At 35.8% G+C, this 25,243-nt stretch overlaps 1 protein-coding gene across 1 annotated transcript in view; it reads right to left on the minus strand.

Annotated features, from left to right (window-relative positions):
* LOC125241281 overlaps positions 1-15,476 on the minus strand; it is a 36,782-nt gene extending 21,306 nt beyond the window's left edge. Inside the window, exons 1-2 of the mRNA XM_048149671.1 lie at positions 15,348-15,476; positions 45-146 (exon numbers count right to left, since the gene is read on the minus strand). Coding sequence (XP_048005628.1) covers positions 45-146; positions 15,348-15,350 — 105 coding nt within the window. The 5' untranslated portion in view covers positions 15,351-15,476. The remainder of the gene's footprint in view (positions 1-44; positions 147-15,347) is intronic.
* Positions 15,477-25,243: the final 9,767 nt, after the last annotated feature.

Here is a 25,243-nt window from a genome sequence, read left to right on the forward strand (position 1 = left end):
ACACCTAAGATTGCAGACTCTAAGGACGAACGGCACGGTTTTACCTTCATCATTGCGTATTTCTTGATGAACCGGTCGTCGCTGCTGGCCGCTGTGTGCGCGACCCAGCAGAACAGGCACGCCAAAACAAGTTGTCTCCGCAGCATCTTCCAACACACCAAGTAAGGTAAATAAATAATAAGAACATAATATGGATAAATATAATCACTAGATTTTATCATGTAATATACATCTGTAGGTGTGTATTTCTCATTAGGATGAGAAAGTACATTACGATACAAGTGCGGAAAAGAGGAAATTCGGAATCGGAACGAGAGTCGATAAATTAAAACACGACCGAAGGCAGTATTTTAAATCAACACCAGTTACGAATTTCCTCTTCGCACGTGTATCGTAACACACATAACGAACCACTTCAATGTTTATATTGGTTTGGAATTTTGGATCAATGGAATAAATATCCCTGGAGCAGAATTTTCCATTAAATTTTTAATATTCCTTACAGTGTGTAAGCCTTATGCGGGAGATAAATTAAACCGGACATTTCATTTATTAATGTTATCATTAATTAAGACGCTACAGGAGCGAAAATGCTAAAATAGAAAGGTTAGTTTAATATACATTGTCCATTAAGAACAGTTAAAAGATTGAGAAAGATTGCGAAAAAATCTTTAAAATCGAGGTTTTGCTCTCGACTAATATGTTCTCCTTCAAAACTTGAGAAACGTAAACAAAATTTGAGAATCTGAATAACAATGAAATAATCTGTGTTGGACCGTTTAGTTTTTTTGGCCACACCATTTTTTAGGCCTTATTATTAACGCCGTTTTTGAAAAATTTTGAAGGGCTTTAGCGTCTTTAAAAATAAGAATATCAAAAAATCAAAACCAGGGAGGAAATAGTCGAGAGCGTTTGGAATGGAGAATCAACGAGCATTAAACGCGAGTGTGTTTGCATTAGATCGCAAGCAGAATTATTTGTATGCACATATACATTTTAATTTGAAGTAAAAGTTATTAAATTACATTTCTTATGTTCTATAGGTAGGTACTTATACTTACCACTGCGACCTATTAGCTTAGCTATTCTATACAGCTATCTGCTATGCTAATACCGTGTATAATTATGATTGGTTCTAGGAAGATTTTAAAGAAAAAGTCACAGAGCAGGTAGGGAAGTGTTTTTAAAGCTTGGGAAGCCTTCCGTGCCCTATCAAAATAATGTCAGCAGAATCAATGAGTTCATTAAGGAAGCAATGACTTTGGCATCGATCGAGAAATATGTCGTAAAATCAACATCATTATGATAGGTGATTTTTGAATGATATATGATGTTATTTTATTAAGAGGTCATATAATCATAATCAATTGGAAAGACTATATAAGGTGCGTTGTGATAATTTCGAATCATCATTTAATTTCATTTATCTTAATATTATGATTATGAGTTAGGCGCGAACATATATGTATAGGTATAGAATTTTTTTTAAAGCGTTCGTTCACTATCTGTATAATTGACAAGGTATTCATACGTATTTGTTATTATAATTTCAAGCAGTCCAAGTAGTATCCTACGTACTCGTTATTAATTAAGTGTTCTTTTTTATATGCAATTACAAGTAGAAGTGGAGTCCAGCGCAGGGTCATTGCTCCGCGCGGCCTTGCTCCAGGTATGCGCGACCGCTGCCTCCCGCATCTGACATCGGCGATAGGTACTTGCGTAATTATGTTTTTTAACATCGGTATTCGTCAGATTATGATGTAATAAGATCATCATATATCTTGCACTTTAATATTTTATTAGATTACATAATATAACAAGTAATGACGAATGTCAAACAGATAAAATTAAAAATCGCGTAATGGTAAACATTTATAATAGTACCTACCTTTATAATTATTTTAGTATTTAGTGTTACATCCAGATTAATCGTTACTTGATAAACAATCCTTTAAATCGTTTGTTTACACTTTTTTAAATACCTAAAAGTGCTAGAAAATGAAATGTCAAGCCAAGCATTCGTTATACATGGTGTAACATGAGGAAACCGAATAATTTTAACAGCGTATTCCTCATCATATTAGAAGAGTAAAATATCATGTAAACTTTTCTGGATTTCGCCTACTTTCAGAGTTATATCCATTTAAAAAAATTACAATTACTTATTATTTCTCAGAACAAAACGCTGTTTTGATGGCGATGATGCCATTATCGCACATAATCTAACTATCCTCGTAGAAAGGTACCTATCAAAAAGTAACTAGTGACTCATTGCAAAAAAGTATTTAAATAGAAAAAAAAAACTGTTTTACGACTAACATTTATTTCTTATGTGAAAATAGTACATCCAAAAAAAGTAAAAAAAATTACACCAAAATTTGATTTGTCGTGCTTGACGTAATTTTATTTTAATTTTTCCCTCATATTGCGTAGTTCAAATCTTTGGTTTCCTCATGTTACACCGTGTACCTATAGGCATTATATTGTCCTTAAAGATTTTGATTCGTTCCGTTAGTCATAAGTAATATACATAGTATGAACAGTGAAACGGTTAACGTTGTCTAAATTTACATCCGCCATACAAAGGTATTTATTAAAACGTGAGAATCGACCTGAGTGGGTGTGTTCACATCAAATTGCTGGAACCGTTACATTGTTACAACGCAGTAAGATCTCAGTAGTTGTGTTACCAATGTTACCTTAAATCATTGGTTATTTCATCATCATCATATTCTTAAGAGCCAGGCTCTTGTCTGTGGAGTAATCGCCAGTCCGTGCTTCTATCTGCCGCTTTTTTAGGGTTCCGTAGTCAACTAGGAACCCTTATAGTTTCGCCATGTCTGTCCGTCCGTCCGTCCGTCCGTCCGTCCGTCCGTCCGTCCGTCCGTCCGTCCGTCCGTCCGCCCGTCCGCCCGCGGATAATCTCAGTAACCGTTAGCACTAGAAAGCTGAAATTTGGTACCAATATGTATATCAATCACGCCAACAAAGTGCAAAAATAAAAAATGGAAAAAAATGTTTTATTAGGGTACCCCCCCTACATGTAAAGTGGGGGCTGATATTTTTTTTCATTCCAACCCCAACGTGTGATATATTGTTGGATAGGTATTTAAAAATGAATAAGGGTTTACTAAGATCGTTTTTTGATAATGTTAATATTTTCGGAAATAATCGCTCCTAAAGGAAAAAAAGTGCGTCCCCCCCTCTAACTTTTGAACCATATGTTTAAAAAATATGAAAAAAATCACAAAAGTAGAACTTTATAAAGACTTTCTAGGAAAATTGTTTTGAACTTGATAGGTTCAGTAGTTTTTGAGAAAAATACGGAAAAATACGGAAAACTACGGAACCCTACACTGAGCGTGGCCCGACACGCTCTTGGCCGGTTTTTGAGTTCCTGATACGTCTCTTTAACTTGGTCGTATGTATACGGTTATATAATAATAACACTCTCCAATATATTTGTTTTACTGTTTAAGGTAACTACCGACATCTTCCGTAGAGTTTCGTTCGAACGTATTCAAACAATGCTCATATATAACCATACGATACCCAGTTAGGGTGAAAAGTAACGTGTTTGCTTGAAGAACTGCCGCCGTGGACTTGTAGTCAATAAGGAACTCTAGTTTCACCGAGCACAATTTCAGTGTCCGTCCGCGTCTCAACTGAATGAACGTTAGTAAGTAGGTAAGCCACCATAAGATGTTGGAGCGGATAATAGACTTAATTAAAAATACTTGAGAATTTAACGTCCCGATAATAGTCATAAAAGTATACCTACTTTAGGGTGTATACCTCTAGGTAACGTTTATCGAAGGAATTTTTTGAGAAATCTGAAATAATCTAATCAAATCGTTTCTCTTGTTCAAATCTCTGAGCAAAACTTTTAGGTTAGCTTTTCAATAGTGATAGTGACCGACCGAAAGTTCGGTTTCGGTTTCGGCCAGTTTCAGTCAAAAAATTATGTTTCGGCCGGTGAGCGTCAGGACCCCTGGACCACTACAGATATTTGATGTTTAGTACATACTAAAATTTAGTACCTATTTGATACTATTTGGTACCTGAGTACATATATTTGGTACCTCCACTGATATCGAAAAATCGAGCAAATAAAGTGGCCAGACATTCTGACGTCAGGATGTCTGGACCATTTTTGGTTTACATAGTTCTAGACAACACTACTAATTGATATCTTAGTCAATATTTACTACCTATTTGGTACCTGTCAATATATTTTTTTCAAATTTTTTGGCGTACCAGAAAAAAGTTATGACGGAATTTAAAGTTGTGAGCCCGGCCGTGCCGTTGAAGTATGTAGCGCCAGTCAAAAGAATAGAGGCGAATCCGCCTGCCCTCCTGCGCGTCAACTTAAAAAGGAATTTATTTTTAGGCACTCGCACATCATCTCTACTGACTAGTGGCATTAATATAGTCGAAATATAAAAGTAATTAGTGTAATTACACTAGTTTTCAACTTTAAATTCCATCATAACTTTTTTCTGGTACGCCAAAAAAATTTGAAAAAAATATATTGACAGGTACCAAATAGGTAGTAAATATTGACTAAGATATCAATTAGTAGTGTTGTCTAGAACTATGTAAACCAAAAATGGTCCAGACATCCTGACGTCAGAATGTCTGGCCACTTTATTCGCTCGATTTTTCGATATCAGTGGAGGTACCAAATATATGTACTCAGGTACCAAATAGTATCAAATAGGTACTAAATTTTAGTATGTACTAAACATCAAATATCTGTAGTGGTCCAGGGGTCCTGACGCTCACTTCGGCCGTAGTTTCGGTTTCGGCCAAAAAACGGCAGAATCATTCGGCCGGGCCGAAACTTACAAAATTGTACTATAGGGTCGCGTTTGGGATTACATTCCAAGAATTAAACCCTTAATCAAATGGAAAACTTTTTGTGAGATTTTTGAAAACTAAGAACAGTTTTTGGGTAATTTGAGTGCGTAGATTACGAAAATATGCATTACAAAATTTTAGAGTGGGGCGAAAGGGGGGTTTTGCAGTGGGAAATAATTTCCCGTTATCCGGTACGGAATAGCAAAATTATGAATGAAGTGGGAAATAGTTTCCCATTGTTCGATAAGGTTACGAACTTTTTACTAGTCAATTTTAGATGATTTAAAATCTAGTAATTTAGAAATAGAAAATATATTTTGTCGACATAGCAAGGATCATCATCAGAATCATGATATTCATGATCGGATAAATCAGACAGATCAGCTAAGTTCTCAAGAGTTTCTTCTATATCCTTTTTTGTAAGTTGTGTTCGTAATGTTTTCTTATACATTTTGTCTTTACTAAAAACTAATAGAAATAAAATAAATAGAAACAAATAAAAAAATGGAAAACAAAAAAAGGCCATTTTCAAAAAGTAAAAGTCGAGAATATTGGGAAATATATTCCTACTTGATTAAAACCTACCAAAATCGTGAGTTCAGGCACGAACACTGGGAAATAATTTCCCACTTACTAAAACCTTAAAATATTGGCTAATTAATATCGTTATGACAATTATATTTAAGCAGAGCACAGGGGAAATAAGTCTAGTTTATGATAGTGTTCATTGTATGCACTTAACAGATTTTTTTTCGTACTTAGCCTCAAAATTCTAAAAAAAACACTTGATCATGACAACTGACTTTGACTTTGACGTGTGGTCACAAATGGTTGCCATTAGAAAAGTCTTGCCTTTTTTCAAATTCAGTGTTACTAAGATTTTAAATCTGTATGATGCGTATCGCTCAGCGGTGCCATTAAAAAGATAAAAAATATTTTGTGGTGAATGATGAAGTGGGAAATAATTTCCCGTTATTTGATGAAAGGTTAAAAGTTCCCGACAAGGTGATAAGAGTTCAAAAAATAACAAATGATGAACTCAAAAAATTTAAAAGTATTTGCACAATATACAAGACAAGTAGGGTCTAGTTAAGATTAACTAAACCCTACTCTAGAATCGCTTTTGTACTCATCTGAGTACAAAAGCGATTTTATACAATTTTAACAAATCTTCTAAAGTTTCGATTTCGGTTTCGGTCGAAACTAGAGCCAAGGCCGAACCGTCGTTTTCGGTTTTGGCCAGAACGTGTTTCGGTCGAACACTACTTTTCAACTAAGGTCGACGATTTTTGAGCTCTCGTAAAAAATATCCCTTTTTTTTAATGTTTAAAGCAGATTTTCCCTGTTATATTTTAAATTAATATGTAGTTAAGAATGCAGCGCAAACATAGCGCAAATCATCTTTAATATAAACATTGGTAGAAGAAAAAACAGAGTGTACCTACGCAGTACGTGTAGATATGTTGATATTGGACAGAACAGAATAAAAAATGTAAGCTATTGCTAACAGTGCACAATATCAAACACAATTTTTCACAGCACAAGTATACATATTAAAACGATCAGGTTTTTTGTGAACTAATCGCGCTGCGAGATTGAGTTAACGGACGTTTGCCAAAAACCAATACTACGTACATAGGAATGTCCATTTTGTTTAATATTTATAGGTGCCTATTGGAAGACTCTTATACGTTTTCTTATACCCTGAGCAAGAACGATTTAATGTTGGACTGACAAAGCCCATACAAAAGCGTACCCCTGAAATGTATGGGCCTTTTAGGCTTAAAACTAGATGGCGCTGTTTCGCAGCCTGTTAGTGGCCAAAATCATATTTTTCCCAAATATTTTTTCGTGTTTTATTTTTTGTAAGAATAAATGACATATTTCTTTATTCTAAAATCATGATATTACATCAATACACATTTTGAAAAAAATAAATTTGTAGGTATCATCAGTGTAGTTATGATAGTATTTAATAGGTGGCGCAAAAAATCGAGGTACGATTCTTAGTATGAAGTATGTAAATCCGATATGTATAAATAATCCTTGACCCTGAGCGATGTTTTGGTCTGACTTGACATATTAATCAATTTTTTTTTAACGCGTAACAAAGGCAATTATATTTAATAATAGAAGTACAAACAATAAAAGGTGCAAGTGAAGTACAACTTAGTAGGTATTTAGAATAGAAATCTCAATATTTTCAACAAAAGCAGCGTGAAAAGATGGACCAATTGCGCTATTTCTTTAACTGTTTGTGTTTGTTGTAAATTCTTATGAAATAAAAAAAAATGAAATACGGGAAAGTATGTGCTCGTTACGGAAATACATAATATAAATACAAATTTCGAAATTTTGGAGGAATGCTGTAATCTTTCAAATAGGTATCTACATACTTATATATTTGTCTTTTCAAAGCAAAAAGTCTCACTTGTCATATGTATGCTCAAACAGGTAAGTTGGAACCAAATAAAACATAAAAAAAACTATTTTGATTGATTATTAACTGTCCTGTTTCGTTTAGTAGTTAGTGTTTTAAATAGTACCCGACCATAATAATTATTAGGGATGTGACTATATCATCGCCCACTGGTTTTGCTAGTGCAATCCGACACCTTTGAGTACTCGCTCCCTGGTGTTCTCCTTGAGCCATTTTACATACATACATACAATCACGTCTGTATCCCATCTGTAGGCAGAACACATGAAACTACTAAAGCTTCAGTGCCACTCTTGGCAAATAAAGGGTTTAAAGAAAATGAAACTGTGACATTGCAGTGACAGGTTGCCAGCCTCTCGCCTACGCTACAATTTAACCCCCGTATCCCATAGTCGCCATAGTGAGCCATTTTAGTGGCCGCATTTTAGTGGCCGCTTTTTATGGGCGGACAAGTCACAGTAAGCCAGAAATCAAATTGGATTCCGTTTTATTAGGCAGGTGTCCAGTTCTTATCCCACAACTAGAGTTCGGACAATTGGGCGTCATTTATACGACTTTTAGGAACAATGAACCTCTGATCACCGTCCATAAAGAACCCAGTATTTAGTTAATCATTTTCAGTCTATTAGCCCAATTCATTATAGATTCCATCAATCTCAAATATTCCTTACGCCTTGGAGGATGCTGCCTCTGTGTTAGATCAAGAGCCCAGGCCCGCCAGACCTTCCTCAAATTCTCAAGGATGAAACTTTGGGACAATGTAGAGTTCACATCGGCGTTTAATGTGTGCATATTTTCTAGTTCGGCCCATCGGCCAATTTTTTGCTATCAAGCGATGAAGGTGAAAAAAAAAAAGTGCTTACTTTCCTTAAATTCTCAAGGCTGATTTTTATATATGTGTTAGAGCACGTTGTTAGAAATTGGTTATCATCAATGCCAGACCGTTTCCGCCGGCCATAACTTTTACCAGACGCGACAAAGTTGGCAAAAAACGACTCTAACTTACCTCATTTTCTCAAGCCTGATTTTGATATATGATACGCAGGGACCTATAACTAGACCGTTTGTAAGCAGCCAGACCAATCGGATGGACCCAACCATCCGCCAGACCGACTTAAAGTTTCTATATGAGCATTAGTAGAATTGAAATATTCCGGGTCTATAAAAGCTAAAAACTTGAATTTTCTACATTAAGCTACGTGTATAATATATTGTATACTTGACGTAATAAGCGACTTTCAAAAATTTTACTTCTAAGGAAATAAAAAAATGAAAGTTTATATGTGGTGCAAGATTAATTTTAAGCTATGAATTTTATTTACACTGCGTAAGTACATGTGTATTTTATTATAAATATAACTTTTACCAGACGCGACAAAGTTGGCAAAAAACGACTCTAACTTACCTCATTTTCTCAAGCCTGATTTTGATATATGATACGCAGGGACCTGTAACTAGACCGTTTGTAAGCAGCCAGACCAATCGGATGGACCCAACCATCCGCCAGACCGACTTAAAGTTTCGATATGAGCATTAGTAGAATTGAAATATTCCGGGTCTATAAAAGCTAAAAACTTGAATTTTCTACATTAAGCTACGTGTATATTGTATACTTGACGTAATAAGCGACTTTCAAAAATTTTACTTCTAAGGAAATAAAAAAATGAAAGTTTATATGTGGTGCAAGACTAATTTTAAGCTATGAATTTTATTTACACTGCGTAACTACATGTGTATTTTATTATAAATAAAAGAAGAAAAGTAAATTAAACTTTTTTTTCGGTCGTCGAACAAGGTGGTTTAAAATTAGTTTTAAGATCGATCCTTTTTAATTTGTGGGCGAGGGACCTCACACTATGTATAAATATGGCATATACTAATTATTACAATATAAGATAGAATAATTTTAAACTAATTTTAAACCACCTTGTTCGACGACCGAAAAAAAAGTTTAATTAACTTTTCTTCTTTTATTTATAATAAAATACACATGAAGTTACGCAGTGTAAATAAAATTCATAGCTTAAAATTAGTCTTGCACCACATATAAACTTTCATTTTTTTATTTCCTTAGAAGTAAAATTTTTGAAAGTCTGGGAGAACCATTTGGGACGCCGTGGTGGACGGTCGTGTCCGGAGCAAGTCTCATAAACGCGTAAAAACCCATCGAAACAATAGATCTCAAGTGCAACCGCTGCACGTGCATCTAAATACCGCCGACGCGCCCCGACCCGACCAAAGCTCCCGCGACGCGTTGTACCTAACTTCAGACTTTTGTGACAGTAGTGTTAAAATGTATAGAGCTTATAGTTTTCGCGTTACGAGTGTGCCGTGTGTTTTCTTATTTACTCAATTTATAGAGACAGTGCGAGACCAAAAACACCCAGTAGCATCCAAACAGACAATCCGCAGTACGAGTTACGAGCTTCTTCCCGCACCACAAGCGTGTGCAGTGTGTTTACATACTTACAGTGACAGTTACTCAATTTTTAGAGACAGTGTTAGATTAAATACCTATACTTAGGAGTACTTAGTAGCGAATCAAGCCAAGTGCCGGTGGCTCTCGTCGTCGCGCCGCCCATACCCAACCTGGGCCCGGCGCCTACTACCCAACGTCGAGAAGCAGCGGCTGATGCTAACTACACCTTCATTGCGACCAAATTGGTGAGCTCGTTCCATCTCTGTTGTCTTACTTAGCGCTAACACCGGTGCTCCTAGGTTTAGGTGCCTATTTAACTAGATTTAGCTTGACCAAGTTGTTAAGCCTCAACGAAAGGGATATCAGCTGATTACAATTATACGCCCAGTTTAGCTAATTATACACATTGTGCCTAATTTATATAACGCGACTATTTATTTACTATTTAATAAGCACAACACATAGTATGCTTGTATTAGAGATAGTTATCTAATAGCGCTTTATTTATTTGTTTCGTGAGCGATTGTGCCATTCGGCTAGCCACCCAGTTTAGCTAATTATACACATTGTGCCTAATTTATATAACGCGACTATTTATTTACTATTTAATAAGCACAACACATAGTATGCTTGTATTCCACATAGTTCAATCTAATGATAATTATTTATTTGTTTCTAGGCGAGGTAACTGTACTAAACATATATACTTAATACTAAATTTACATTTTAAGAATAACCAAGCGAAACATTCAATAATGTATACCTATCATTTGTACACGCTATCATTTTAAGTAGCTTATTATTATTACACCTACCTAACTTTGATTTCAAATCTATAATCTAGCATCGACTTAAGATAAGGTTATTTGTCACTAGCCTGAAAGAGCCAGTCACGTGACCAATTTCAGTTATATTTAAGCTAATCTTATAGTCCTATTGAATCTAATCTTAAGTTACATTAAGTAACGCCTTATTTGATCAGTTTTAAATTAATGAATCGAGAACAAAAGTTAACATTGACTCGCAGAACCGTTGAGCGATAGCCGTGACGTTACCATAAAATTATACCTGACTATTTTAGTAACTAGGTAGGTAAGACAGGTCACATAGTCCAGGTACCTCAATTAAACTATATTAGCTAAAATTTCCACTACGCAATTTCCATGGGCCGCATAGTTCATATTAGTTAATTAAGTTATGTGTCTAGAACTAGCGCTACGGTTCTGCACAAGACAGGAAAGTTGATTTAAGAAGGCCTGTAATGTTGGTCTCAATAAAACCGATAGCGATGTCTATTTGACCAGGTTGTCAGCATTAAAATTACCATTGCTTTTGCGCTGTATAACACTTTATATCATACCTTTGGTACCGTTTTAACTAGGAACTGTAACGAAATATCTTAGTTTGGAAAACATACCTATAATGTTGTGGATACTAACTTCACTTTACTTAGCTTTACATAATAGCACCTTAGGTACTTACTCAACCCCCAATGATACATAGCTAGCTGGAAATACCAAACAAGTATCTGAGACTCAAAAAAAAGGAAAAAAAAACACGGGCTGTTTTCTTGAACTATCTGGGCAACTTTTACAACATAATACATTGCACTTCCAAACCATAAACCAAGCCAATAACTTCCCATTAAAGAAAAGGATAAATTACTTTCTTAAAAAAACCAAGACAATTTCCTTGTAAAGACGCACACATCTGGCCTCCAGTCACCGCTATTCTGCCAAACACGGTCAAAAAGGATATAAATTATGCAATACTCTATTGATATAGGGTTGTTTAACGGCCGGCCGCCCGACCATAGTATAACTGCAAACCCCATTAAATCTTTTCATCCAAATGTCTTTCCAAATTCCTGACGCAAATTTATAACTAAGACAATAGGCCCCATCTGGCATTCGAACCCACGCTACCTACTAGAGAAAAAAATAACAATCGCTTTTATTACCAGACCAGACTAAACCGGCCAACTATATTAAACTATATTTTTATTCTCTCAGTTTTAGGTACCTACATGAATACATACGGGCGCGATCTAGTGTTGTTGTACTTGTGGTAGTCAAAATAGTAGGTACTAACAGAAGTATAGTACTTATTAAGTGATTTCGAGTGTAGATGATGAAGTGACTATTACTACCATAATTTGTCGTTGTTATTATCTGTGCTATCCTTAAGTGAACTTGTGTATCTAATGCTATATGTGTTGTGGTGAATGGATGCACCGTGAAAGTATGGGCCTAAAATTGTGAGGGTCTTTTATGAGCTCGAAGAAATAGATGTCACAAGAAGATACCAAAGAAATACATAAACCCTTATTTGCCTAAATGGTAATACATAGTTGCATCGGCGCTTTAAAACGTTATTCATTCTTAATTATCCCATCAGCGGACGTGTTATCAAACATATCGCCGTAGACGTCTACAACCAGCAACACCATTACATTACTCTGCACTTACCCACAACAGGACAACGTTACTGGAGCCCTTATTACTTCGCCAAGTCTGCTCATATTATGGACACTCAAACTGTTTGCACTAAACCTCACGTGTTTGTCGTCTGTCAAGAAATAAGAAATACATCGAGTTCACAAAGAATGACATGAAATGAAACTATCAACGAGAATAAGCAACAGAAAAAATAACTCATTATCTAAACAGTGCTCAACTCAACCCTCTTCGTAGATCATCATCAAGAATGCGCTGCGCAGCCGGTTGAACAAAACTGAGAACTGTGCTACAATATCTTCAGAATGCTAGCCTCAGTTTTATCTTACAGTGAAAGCAGTTACAGTGTGAAATATTTACCAAATTTAACAATTACTTAGTTACGTTTTGATTTTTTAGTGTCATTTGTTTAGTTAACGTATAGTAAAGTGTTGTGGGTGATCTTAACAGTGGCAATGTAGTAATCAACCAATATTTACACACTTCACGCGTAGAGACTACTTATGGAAGAATTGAGACAAAGAAGAACAATATACATGGGATCCGTGGAGTTATAGAAAACTACCGATATACTCCACTATCGCTGAAATAACACAACTACAACGTGCAACGACATCAAGCTGGCTCTGAAACCGTAAAAGAAGACGGGAGAAGCCCCTCTGGAAGCTAGCCAGCTTCCGTCTGATACATCCGAGACGAAGAAATGACAAGTGAGACAAAGGGGAGGGTGTATTTTAAATGCAGTCACATATCCTCACACCTAATATTTATTACACACCAAGTATAGTATTTATCTACCCAACGCTGACTTTACGATGCCTTGTATTCGGGTCGGCTCCAAATTTCCCGTCTCTCCTACTATCCTGACTGCAAACCCTACACTCCCAACCCTATCTACTGGGTACTCTGGTGTCTTGGACAGGCTGCGGGGGCCTACGGCGGGGCAGCAGGGGTTGCTGCGCAATGAGCCAGTTTGCAAACGTACTCTGTCTGATTCTGCGTTCGAGTCTCAGTCGGTGAGATGTGACGCAGACATATCCAACGACTCGCTGCCTCTTAGGCTCAATCATCAGAGTCACGTGAGCCTACAGCGCTATTGCGTATCAAAATCTCCTCCCCTGTAGTCTCCCCTTCCTAGTCCTTGCAGCAGGATCTGCTGGCTGGAGTTACCCCTGAATCTGAATCTGAATCTGAATCTGAATCTGAATCTGCTGCTTACAAACGGTCTAGTTACAGGTCCTTGCGTATCATATATCAAAATCAGGCTTGAGAAAATGAGGTAAGTTAGAGTCGTTTTTTTACAACATTGTAGCGTCTGGTAAAAGTTATGGCCGGCGGAAACGGTCTGGCATTGATGATAACCAATTTCTAACAACGTGCTCTAACACATATATAAAAATCAGCCTTGAGAATTTAAGGAAAGTAAGCACTTTTTTTTTTCACCTTCATCACTTGATAGCAAAAAATTGGCCGATGGGCCGAACTAGAAAATATGCACACATTAACCGCCGATATGAACTCTACATTGTCCCAAAGTTTCATCCTTGAGAATTTGAGGAAGGTCTGGCGGGCCTGGGCTCTGGGTCTATGTGTGCCCCATGAGTCCGATGACACGGGAACGGGCAGTATTCGCTCGGGTACACTCATTACATTTAATTTTAGTGTCCAAAACTCCAAATGCCTCTCTCTATGCGTTGGCATTAACTCCGCGCACGCCTCCCAATTGTTTGGAATACTCGATGATTTCCGTGCTGGAAAGGACTTTAAATCTTAACACCTAAAACAAACACTACATTCTTTTCATCACTTACATAGGAATTTGTTATGTAGGTAAGTAATTAGACTAACAAATAAGAAATTAAAGGCGAGAAAATGTATTACCTCGCATAGCCTTACAAACATAAGAATAATTATAACAATGCAATGGTAATTTAATGGTTTAACCTTTCAAGACCCGCCGGCTCCCCAGGAAGTCAGCTTAAAAAATATTGTATTGGCAAAGTGCGTGAAGGAGTGGCGATCATAGACACAAATACACGTAATATTATGGACATTTCGAATACTAATGCTGGCGGCAGCTGCTGAAACTAAATAGACTCCATAAGATTTAACATTGTATAGCGCATTAAGTGAGGGCAGCACTAGTCGTGCACACTGCACAGAGCGAATATGTGCTTTGTTCAATTAGTTACTTACCAGTAAAGCTTTAATAGAATATCTAACAGCTAAGAATCTATGAATGTTACTATAGTTAATACAGTAGATGTAAAAAGACAGCAGTGCAAAAATAATGTTACAATGGTTATTTTCACCACACCAACTGGTAAAGGCTTTCTTGATACTTCAAAAACGAATAACAATAAAGTTACATTTTGTCCACAAGAGTGCAAACTAATTTCATACAAATTTTAACTTGTTGCCCAAAGCTGGCTGGTATAATTTACGAAGTTGATTTAGTTAAAGAGTTTTGAATGATTCACAGTTAGTTTTGTTAGACTTATATTGACCGTGATATATACAGTGACTGCCTTTTTGATTTTTATAACTGTGTCGAAATATCGGGATCTCAACAAAAATCAAATATTGGTAATCACGGTTTATATAGGTAATGCCCGTCAATGTAAGTGTAATTGACTTAGTTTAACGTTTTACAGTTAATATTTTCCTCTTGTTGGTATAGTGAAAATTTTACGTTTCACTCGGTGGCATCTTTGTAACACTAATGTTTTTATATGCGTATATGCACAAGTACGAGTAGGTACACCTGCCCGTCTAGCACATCTTGCCGACTCATCACACACACATCAAGCGCGACTTCAAGTATGGACTCGCGCGCGACAAGGCAAGTTGTGCTAAAGGGTCTGTTTATGACAACATGGTATCGGAATAAAGCCGAAGTGTATTAAGTTATCTCCATAATGTAAACAGTTTGTTACACAACACAATTTTATTTATTTACACTTTGCTTGTAGGTACTTAGGTATACCTACTGAGTGATGTGATGATAGTAACTTTGGGAACTAACTAAATTTTTAAGTAAATATAAATTATAAACCAAAAGATGAGTTTTGAAATTGTGACGGGCTTATAGTGATGATAGTATTTATAGTGTTGTCATTATGAAGTTATCAACTTTATCGCAACAATAATACACATAATGGAGTAAACTTACCATGAGTAAAGAGCACCGGTCACAGATTGTAATAGCACTGGGTGCGCTGTGCAAGTAGATATGCGCGCACAGGAGGAGCAATGACTTGGACGCTCGCACTTGACCTTGCGGGAAGCGAGTAGACGCGATTCAGCAGCTTGTACTCGTTTTATACTAAACTTACGCGCTGACACACGGCTGATATAATTGGTAAACAAATATGATTTTGAAGTTGATTTTTAATGCCCATAGCCTGGTTTGGCTGTAAACTTTCAGCACGTATCATTTAAATAGTTATACATAGTAGGTTTATCAATTTCCGCTACCTTAAGGTTGTCTGGAAGAAATCGCTCTATAGCGATAAGACCGCCTTGTTTACCTTTGTTCGTGTTGCTTCCTTGTTTGTATTGTTGTATTTTATTAAGGTGTGCAATAAAGAGTATTTGTATTGTATTGTAACCTAATAACCAATATAATATCATATCACAAAGGATGGTACGGTGGGATACAAGGTTACGAGAAATGGATAAAATTTATTATTTTATTGTACCTATGCTTTACAATGACGCACTAAGTACACTACAATGCTAAAAGCGGGCGCTTTTGGCGAACGAGCTCACTTCAAGATAACGTCTGTATCCCGTAAAGGGGTAGGACAGAGCACATGAAACTACTCAAATGTAATTGCCACTCTTGGCAAAAAAGGGGTTGAATATGGGTTGAATGAAAACGAAATTGTGACATTGCAGTGACAGGTTGCCAACCTCTCGCCTATGCCACAATTTAAGCAATATCCCTCAGTCGACTTTTAGGACACCCACGGGAAGAAAGGGGGTGGTGAAATTCTTAACCCGTCACCACACGGGCGTTTAGGTACTTGTGCAAGCACCGTATCCTCAAAATTATTTTTGGTTTTTAACATTTACAAACCTAATTGTCAAACACTTATGGATATCGACTTGTTTAGTAATTTCCACGCATTTTTCGATTTTTGATCAATAATAAGTACTGCTACGAAGAACTGTAATAAATTTTGGTGATTTAATGCCTCGTAACAAACCCAGGCAGGTATGTGTAACGAAACTCCAAAAAGCTGTGATATGCTTATCAAAATTTTAAATTCATTTTTAATAAAAGTAAATAAATACATCCAGAACTCAAAGAACTATAATTTTTTATTGGGAGTGATAGGAAGCGCAACATAATATGGCCTCCATAGAAAAAAAAAACGTAATTGGGACATGATAAATTATATATAAAGATGGCACGATGTAATAAAAAATAATTCCCTTTTTTTATAAAAATGGGAATTACAGTAAGTAACGGAAATGCGTTATGTTTTTTTCACGTGATATATTTTTAAATCGACCTTGTTTTTACGGGACACACAATTCACCGAAAGGTAACTTTTTTTTGCAAATGGCCCATTTTTGACGATATTTGTCAAGTCGTGACAGCAGTCAAACCTACATGTGGACATGCGTCTCTTTTACTCAAAGTGAAAGAGGAAAAATCCCGCAATGCGTATATTTTGGAATTCGCAGTACACCCCATGTCGACATATTTCGATAGATAAATTACATTTACTTATGATTTTACTTCCATCGCGTAAACACCAGAGGCGTAGCATTCGCCGTAGAGTTCTTTCTCCGTTTATTGATAAACTTAGAAAGGGATAAAAGCAGCTTCTTTGGAGTGAAGTTAGGCACAATATATAGTAAACAAAGACTCTCACTTAGGTAGCCCATGGTGACCGTACAGAAGGCCCATAGGTATGAAGATCCCTACGAGCGGCATCCTGCTATTCTGCCTTTTGTTAGAAGGGTCACGGACAGGGTCAGCCACATCTTGAAACGTAAACTCATTCACTTTCTAAGTAAAGTAATACGGACTCTCACTTAGGTAGCCCATGGTGACCGTACAGAAGGCCCATAGGTATGAAGATCCCTACGGTCGAGCGGCATCCTGCTATTCTGCCTTTTGTTAGAAGGGTCACGGACAGGGTCAGCCACATCTTGAAACGTGCTTCTATAGATAATAGTATTTTATACAATCGTGATATAATACAAAGCTTTTCAGTCGAGTACCATGTTTAGGCCACGAAGCTTGCTGAGAGAAAAGCTTAATTATATCACTATTGTATACAATACTTTTTTTATGAGTCATCATTTTCAACATCAATGGATGAACAGTATCATCATTCAAGTTAACCCTTAAATGCATGGTGATGTATATATGCATCATATATTTGATGGCCCGTGGCTCGATATGTAGCTATCCAAAATCTCATTTATTGCTTAATTATTATTCATTATTTATTATTATTTAATATACAATTAAATAAATTAAATAATATAATGATTTACTATTTATTATTTAAGGATTAAGATAAAATGGCGGAAAAGTGTGAAAAAACAGGACAATGGCGATTTTTAGTATGTGATTTAGGCTGATTATTTCGGAGTTAGTAATTAGTTTATGTTTAAACATTTTATCATAAAGGTTTCACAAATAGTGTAACTTTTTATAGTAGTATTTTTTTTAAATACAACTTACCAATTACGATATATTTATATAAATAAGATTTTGCCTATTTAACTTCTAATACTGATTTAGTATAAAAATCGATCTTAAATATTTTTTTTATTATTTTTCCCAGACTCAGAAAACCATTGTCTATCACATATATTCATATCTCGTTAAAAGAAAAATTCATGCATTTAAGGGTTAAATTAATGTTAATAGCGTCGTTCACCGTTGTATCATCGAATTACCTAGCAACCAATTGTTTGTAATAACCGTCTCTGATTGGTCGATAACGCGATCGATTAAAAAAAATGTGTTTCAGATGCAGAAAAATTTGCCAGATATCGCAAATTAGTATAGAACTTGTATTAAGTTCTATTTTTGAATTTTTTTCAGTTAACTAAAGTGAATCGTAATGAAATATTATAGTTGACTAAGTGTCAAAGACTATCCAACACTGAAAAGTCGGCACATATAGTTTAGTCTGCGGTGTCCTAATTGACAGATTAAAGTCGACGAGTAGAAAAAACTATTTTTCAGTACAGATGGTTTTTTTTACGCACTAGTGCGAGAAGTGGTTCATTATATGTCAAGTCAAAAGTTCGGAGGGCCATATGTACTGAAAAACGTCGTACAATACACGTGCGAAAAGGAAATTCGTAACTCGCGTCGATTTAAAACACTCCCTTCGGTCGTGTTTTAATTTATCGCCACTCGTTTCGAATTTCCTTTATTACGCACTTGTATCGTAATGTACTATAGACTGTATAGTCGTGGAAAAAAATAATTATTTTATCTTAATTATTACTTGCTACCTTGCTTGTCGTCCACCAAGGGTTCCTGTGTTGCTAGATCTCCTGATTTTCCAGGAGATCTCCTGATTTCCAGGTGCATCTGATCTCCTGATTTTTCCCGAAAATCTAATTTTTACAAATAGGGAACAAATCAAATTATTTTATTGAATATTTTTCGATTTGTTCTTTTTTCAAGTAGTCACACTACTATATATAAATTATAAATTTAAATAGATATCATACACGAAAGAAAAAACGACAGGGCCCACTGGTGGCCGAGCCGGGAATCGAACCCGGGTCTTCAGCTTACGCGGCTAACGTCCTCACCACTAGATCACCCGCCCGCCGTGGTACCCGACGAAATTTCTCTAGTGTATGTTATCTCTGATAAGGCTAGGCGCCTTTGACCAACTCTAAGGGCGAGCAATTAGTGCTTGCACCTCCTATACGAATCCTTTGCAGGATTACGATATAGCGAGGGAGATGGTGCTGCCATCTATACAACTAGGGAACAAATCAAATTATTTTATTGAATATTTTTCGATTTGTTCTTTTTTCAAGTAGTCACACTACTATATATAAATAAATTTAAATAGATATCATACACGAAAGAAAAAACGACAGGGCCCACTGGTGGCCGAGCCGGGAATCGAACCCGGGTCTTCAGCTTACGCGGCTAACGTCCTCACCACTAGACCTTCTAGTGTATGTTATCTCTGATAAGGCTAGGCGCCTAAGGTTAGCCGCGTAAGCTTAAGACCCGGGTTCGATTCCCGGCTCGGCCACCAGTGGGCCCTGTCGTTTTTTCTTTCGTGTATGATATCTATTTAAATTTATAATCTGATTTTTCCCAAAAATCTCCTGATTTTCCCAAAAACCTCCGGATTTTTCCCAAAAATCTCCTGATTTTCCCAAAAATCTCCTAATTTTTCCCAAAAATCTGATATCCCAAAGATCTGATTATTGTGAAAAATTTACTAATGTTCACGATCATATAGCCTGTCAACCAAATTTTGGCAGTAGCAATGTACATCAAACTAAAGTATGGTATCCCTATGAAACGAACAAAAACCAGCAATGCACGTCGAACAGCAACAGATATTTTTTTTTCAAGGGGCTCGCTCCTTCCTTACGAATTAGATAATGTATTAAAAAGGGACGGATATATGCTAGTTATTTCTCTTTTTGGTAGGTCGGAGATTTCCACAGATAAGATACAAATGACACGCGAACTTTCACCGTTTTTCAAAACTAGTGTTGCTAGCCCGCGAATTTTCAAATTTGCCGCCTTTTTCTAGTGCCAAGATTTGGTTGACGGTCTATAATTATATTATATTATTTGTCTAAATTCTATTCTATTCAAAGTTCTTGAAGTGAGTGAGTGTATGGCGGCCCTAATTTAAATCGCAGAGTGTGTGTTGTCATAATCTATGCAATGCAAGTTTCTGAACGAAACCATAGGAACGAATATTCTTGAGGTGAGGCTCTAAAGTGAGTGTAGGGCGGCCTTAATGGCCTTATTTACATCGGAAGTAGTAAGTTTTATTTGCCTCGATGTCACAATTTATGAACGCAACAAAACTAAGTAAGTTTGTTTTGTTGTAAGTTTGCTGCGAAGTTCTCAACAAGAAAATCTTATTTTCTTTAATTTCTTTTAATTATATTGCAAAGTAACGGAAAGGTGGAAACTAAAACTTGTGTTGTGTTGTGTATTCGCCGGACTGGGTAAGTACATAAATATGTGTGTAATGTTTTCAAAATATTGTATAATAATTCACAATATTGTTTTTGCTATCGTTTAAGTTGAACATAACATAGCCATTAGAAGCATCGACCACTTAAGTAATGTTGTAAAAGCTTGCTGTCCGGATTCAAAGATAGCGGCCAATATTAGTTTGGGGCGAACAAAGGCGACAGCATTGATCAAAAATGTGATTGGCCAAACTGAAAAGGAAGAACTTTCCAAAGCTATGAGAGGCCAGAAGTTTTCATTAATCGTTGATGAATCGGCAGATAGGGGAACCACTAAACATATATGTCTGGTAAGCAGAATAATAATAGATGAACTAGTAGAAGATTGTTTTTATGATTTTATACCAGTTGAAAAAGGTGCAACAGCTGAGGACTTATATAAATTAACTGTGGAAAGTTTTGAGAGCTGTGGCATACCATGGAAGGAAAACTTAATTGGGTTTGCAGTTGCAGCTGATGGAGCTAATGTTATGATGGGGAATCAAAACAGTTTAAGAACATTATTACAAAAAGATGTGACACAGATATTTTTTATTAAATGCATATGCCACTCATTCGCTCTCTGTGCATCTTATGCTTGTCAGAAACTACCAATAAATGTAGAAGACTTAGTGCTGAATGTGTATAATTACATCCAAAGTAGCCCAAAAAGAATTGGCACATTCAAATAATTTCAAACATTCCTGGAGATTAAACCCCACAAGCTTTTACATCCAGTGCAGACCCGGTGGTTATCTCTACTTCCTGCTGTTTCATGAGTTTTAGAGCAGTTCACTGCTTTAAAATTATATTTCATTAATGCTGTGGTTGAGGATAGAGTCCAAGCCTCTCATAATATATTGGAAAATTTAATGAATCCATTTGTCAAATTATATTTGGAATTTTTAAATTTCATACTACTATCTTTCAACAATTTAAATAAACTTATGCAATCAGAATCCACTCAGATACATTGTTTAAGAAAAACCTTAGAATCAGCTGTCCGGACAATTCTTTCATATTACATTAAGCAGCAATATTTGAATGAAACACCAATCTCCAACATAGATCACAAAAATCGAAGAATTTTCCTACCACTAGCAGGCAGGCAAGTATGGTCGCACGATAAATGATAAAACATCTGGCCGTCCCTATCGCACTTACTATAATGCGATAGGGACGGCCTGATGTTTTATTGTCTATCGCGCGACCATGCTACCCGTGCAGATCTATATACATTGGAACTAAAGTCACTTTGGGCCTACAACGCATTGATAATGAAGAACATATAAAAAAACTTCAAATTACGCATTTTAGATTTTTATATCGAAACAATTGCTCAAATCAAACAGAGGTTTGCGTACCTATTCGGATAATGTGTTTCCACAGTTAGAGATTTTGGATCCGTCAATTGTGAAATCATGTAAATATGGAACAATAGCACCACTTGCATCCAGATTTTCCAATCTTGTGAATGATGCACAAATCCAAGATTTAGATAATGACTAATGAGTGGAAACTTCTCCAAAATACGCAACAGGATGAATATAAACTGCCGGTAGAATTGTTTTGGCTCCAGGATGACAAACAACGCTTTGGAAGTAGCAATGCACGGTCGAGAAGTTTCCAAAGTTGCAGAACATTCCTAATGAGAATTTTCGGTAACTTCTGAGAATGTTCTCGAGAACGAGAATTTATCAGAATACTTAGTAACTTCGTAGTTTATACCATAATTTCGTCGAACTCAGCAAGTCAAGACGTAGTCCCGTGGTAGTGCGTTGGCTTCGTATGCCGATGTTCTCAGGTTCGATCCTGACAGCGATCTTTTTGTTTTTATTTTGTTTGTTTTTTTTTGTATATACATATATTGGCATGACCAAAAACAGGATTCAAGAAATAATAGTTCGGTACCTAATTTAAAAAAGTCAGGACTAAAACTGTGAAGTCTGAAAGTCGAAATGTTCCCTGAAGTATAGTGAGAATTTAAGCAACTTATAGTGAGAATTTAGGTAACTTATCACTTATCAACAAAATAGATAACTGTAATAGACAATATTATACCTATAATAACATATAGTTTTATATTATGCCCATTTAAACATTATTTCAAGTATATTCTCTTGTTTAAATAATAAATTGCATGTTGCGGGAATGTTCTGCGAACATTCTCAAGAATGTTTCCGCTTTTTGGGAATGTTCTGCAATTTCTACATTACTATTTGGAAGTGAAGCTCCAGCATTTCCAACCCTCTCGAGCTTTGTTAGAAATCTTTTGATTCTCCCACACTCCAGTGCATGTGTAGAATGAATGGGTGTTCTCAACAGTGAATTTAAAAAACACGCAACAGACTCGGAACGACAACTTTATGTGGGGTTTTACAAACTAAGAGAGCATATAGGACAAATTCATATTACGATCATGATGTCGCTTATTAAGTACCTTCAAAAATTTAACAGTGGCATGTACAAAGACTTTGATTCAGATGGTGAAGCATCAGGCTTGTGACTTTTGTGAGCTTAACCTTTTTGCCGTCTAACTAAACTTAATTTACTTAAGTACCACTTTTTACAAACTTTGGTACTATTATTTCATTTTTCATTTTCATTTTAAGTTTTGCGTAACATTAATAACATACTAATACATAAATAAAATGAAAATAAAAAGCCTATTTATTCCGAACCAAAAACCTTAAAATGTAAAAAAATAAAAACACTTAAAAAAACTAATTTGGTTTGGACCCCTTTCGATAAAGGCCTCCTCCAGCTCTAGCCATCTGTCTCTGGTTTTTGCCACAGTTGGCCAATCGGTGGCTATTTTGCATAGGTCGTCCGACCATCTTGTGTTGGGTCTGCCATCTCTCCTCTTGCCATAGCGAATCTTGTCCACCTATCTGCGTGCATCCTGGCTACATGCGCCCACTTCCATTTTGATTTTAAACTATAATACCTATTCTAATCTTTAATCTAATATAGAATATACTAATACATACTTTTGTTTAAATAATTTGTTATTCTCTGCATTTCTGAACGTGCCATGTTATATAGCCTGTCAACCAAATGTTGGCAGTAGCAATGTACATCAAACTAAAGTATGGTATCCCTATGAAACGAACAAAAACCAGCAATGTACGTCGAACAGCCACAGATATTTTTTTTCAAGGGGCTCGCTCCTTCCTTACGAATTAGATAATGTATTAAAAAGGGACGGATATGTGCTAGTTATTTCTCTTTTTGGTAGGACGGAGATTTCCACAGATAAGATACAAATGACACGCGAACTTCCACCGATTTTCAAAACTAGTGTTGCTAGCCCGCGATTTTTCAAATTTGCCGCGTTTTTCTAGTGACAAGATTTGGTTGACGGTCTATAACTAATTATTTTTTTAATAAGCATTTTACATAAGAACTTAAAAATAAATACATCCCCCAAAACTATTTGCATACTTTGACTATGGGATCCATGAGTCTATACATATAATTAGGTGGAAGAGATCCCTTATAGGGATAAGCTCGCCTTTGTATCTCTATTCCTAAAAATTGTATATAAACTGTTGTACACAATAAAGTGATTTCTACTACTACTACTAATTAGTTGTAATGTTAACAAAATACAGATTTAAGTACATTATATATTATTTATTGCTAAAGGGGATTAGATAAATTCTAGTTGCTTTGTTCAAAGCATAATTTCCTACTTACATAATACTCTATCATTCCAGGTGGAGATATGATTATAAATACAAATAAGAAATCATAAATCAATGTCATTATCAAGAACGATTTGATATAAATAATCCTTGGTCATTATCATAGAGAAGAAAAAATCAATCAGGTGAGTTGTAAGCATATACATTTTCACATTATTGTTACAACAGACAAATTCCTACAATTTCAAATATATTTTACAAGATTCTAAGTAAGAAATATTTACTTTGCAGATAAGGAAATAATCAAAGAATAATGTAAATAATATTATCCTAATTTAAGGACAAAAATTCACACATTAAAAATATTCTCAGTAATTAGGTAAGCTAATTATATTATATAGGACTTTTAGCTGTAAAATTACCTGTACTTGTCATCAGAATTGTCCACGGAACTCCGTTTTTACATGAAATGAAACAACAACCAGCCCTTTTATTTAGGTATAGCCTGTCAACCAAATTTTGGCAGTAGCAATGTACATCAAACTAAAGTATGGTATCCCTATGAAACGAACAAAAACCAGCAATGCACGTCGAACAGCAACAGATATGTTTTTTTCAAGGGGCTCGCTCCTTCCTTACGAATTAGATAATGTATTAAAAAGGGACGGATATATGCTAGTTATTTCTCTTTTTGGTAGGTCGGAGATTTCCACAGATAAGATACAAATGACACGCGAACTTTCACCGTTTTTCAAAACTAACACAACAAGATTTGGTTGACGGTCTATAATAATAACGTACTTATTAAATATTTGCTACGTCTGACTCGACAACCTTTACGACCAAGTGTCCGACAAACGTTCTAGCCCCATCCATTTTTGAATGGTCTACCGCGTCCCGCGGCGTTCGATGTAAACTAAAAAAAGAAGTAGCCGGCGGTGGATCTGGCTAAACTGGACAAGTAAGCATGGTACTACTTGCTTTAACATTTACCTATGTTCACTGTAGTTCATATAATGTTATATTTTTACTCTAGGTAATTTTAAAATTCAATATACTCCATAAAATTGTATAACAAATGAGAATATTGGAGATATTTTGCACAACCTTTGTTAAATCAACCTCATACGTAGTAGTTTTAAACATGCCTCAGATTGCTTTGCAATTTTAATTTTAATTTCCTACCTATCTGCCTCTACCGGTACAATATAATACCTAA

The sequence above is a fragment of the Leguminivora glycinivorella genome, chromosome Z (genome assembly GCF_023078275.1).
Source record: "Leguminivora glycinivorella isolate SPB_JAAS2020 chromosome Z, LegGlyc_1.1, whole genome shotgun sequence".
Lineage (NCBI taxonomy): Eukaryota > Metazoa > Arthropoda > Insecta > Lepidoptera > Tortricidae > Leguminivora > Leguminivora glycinivorella.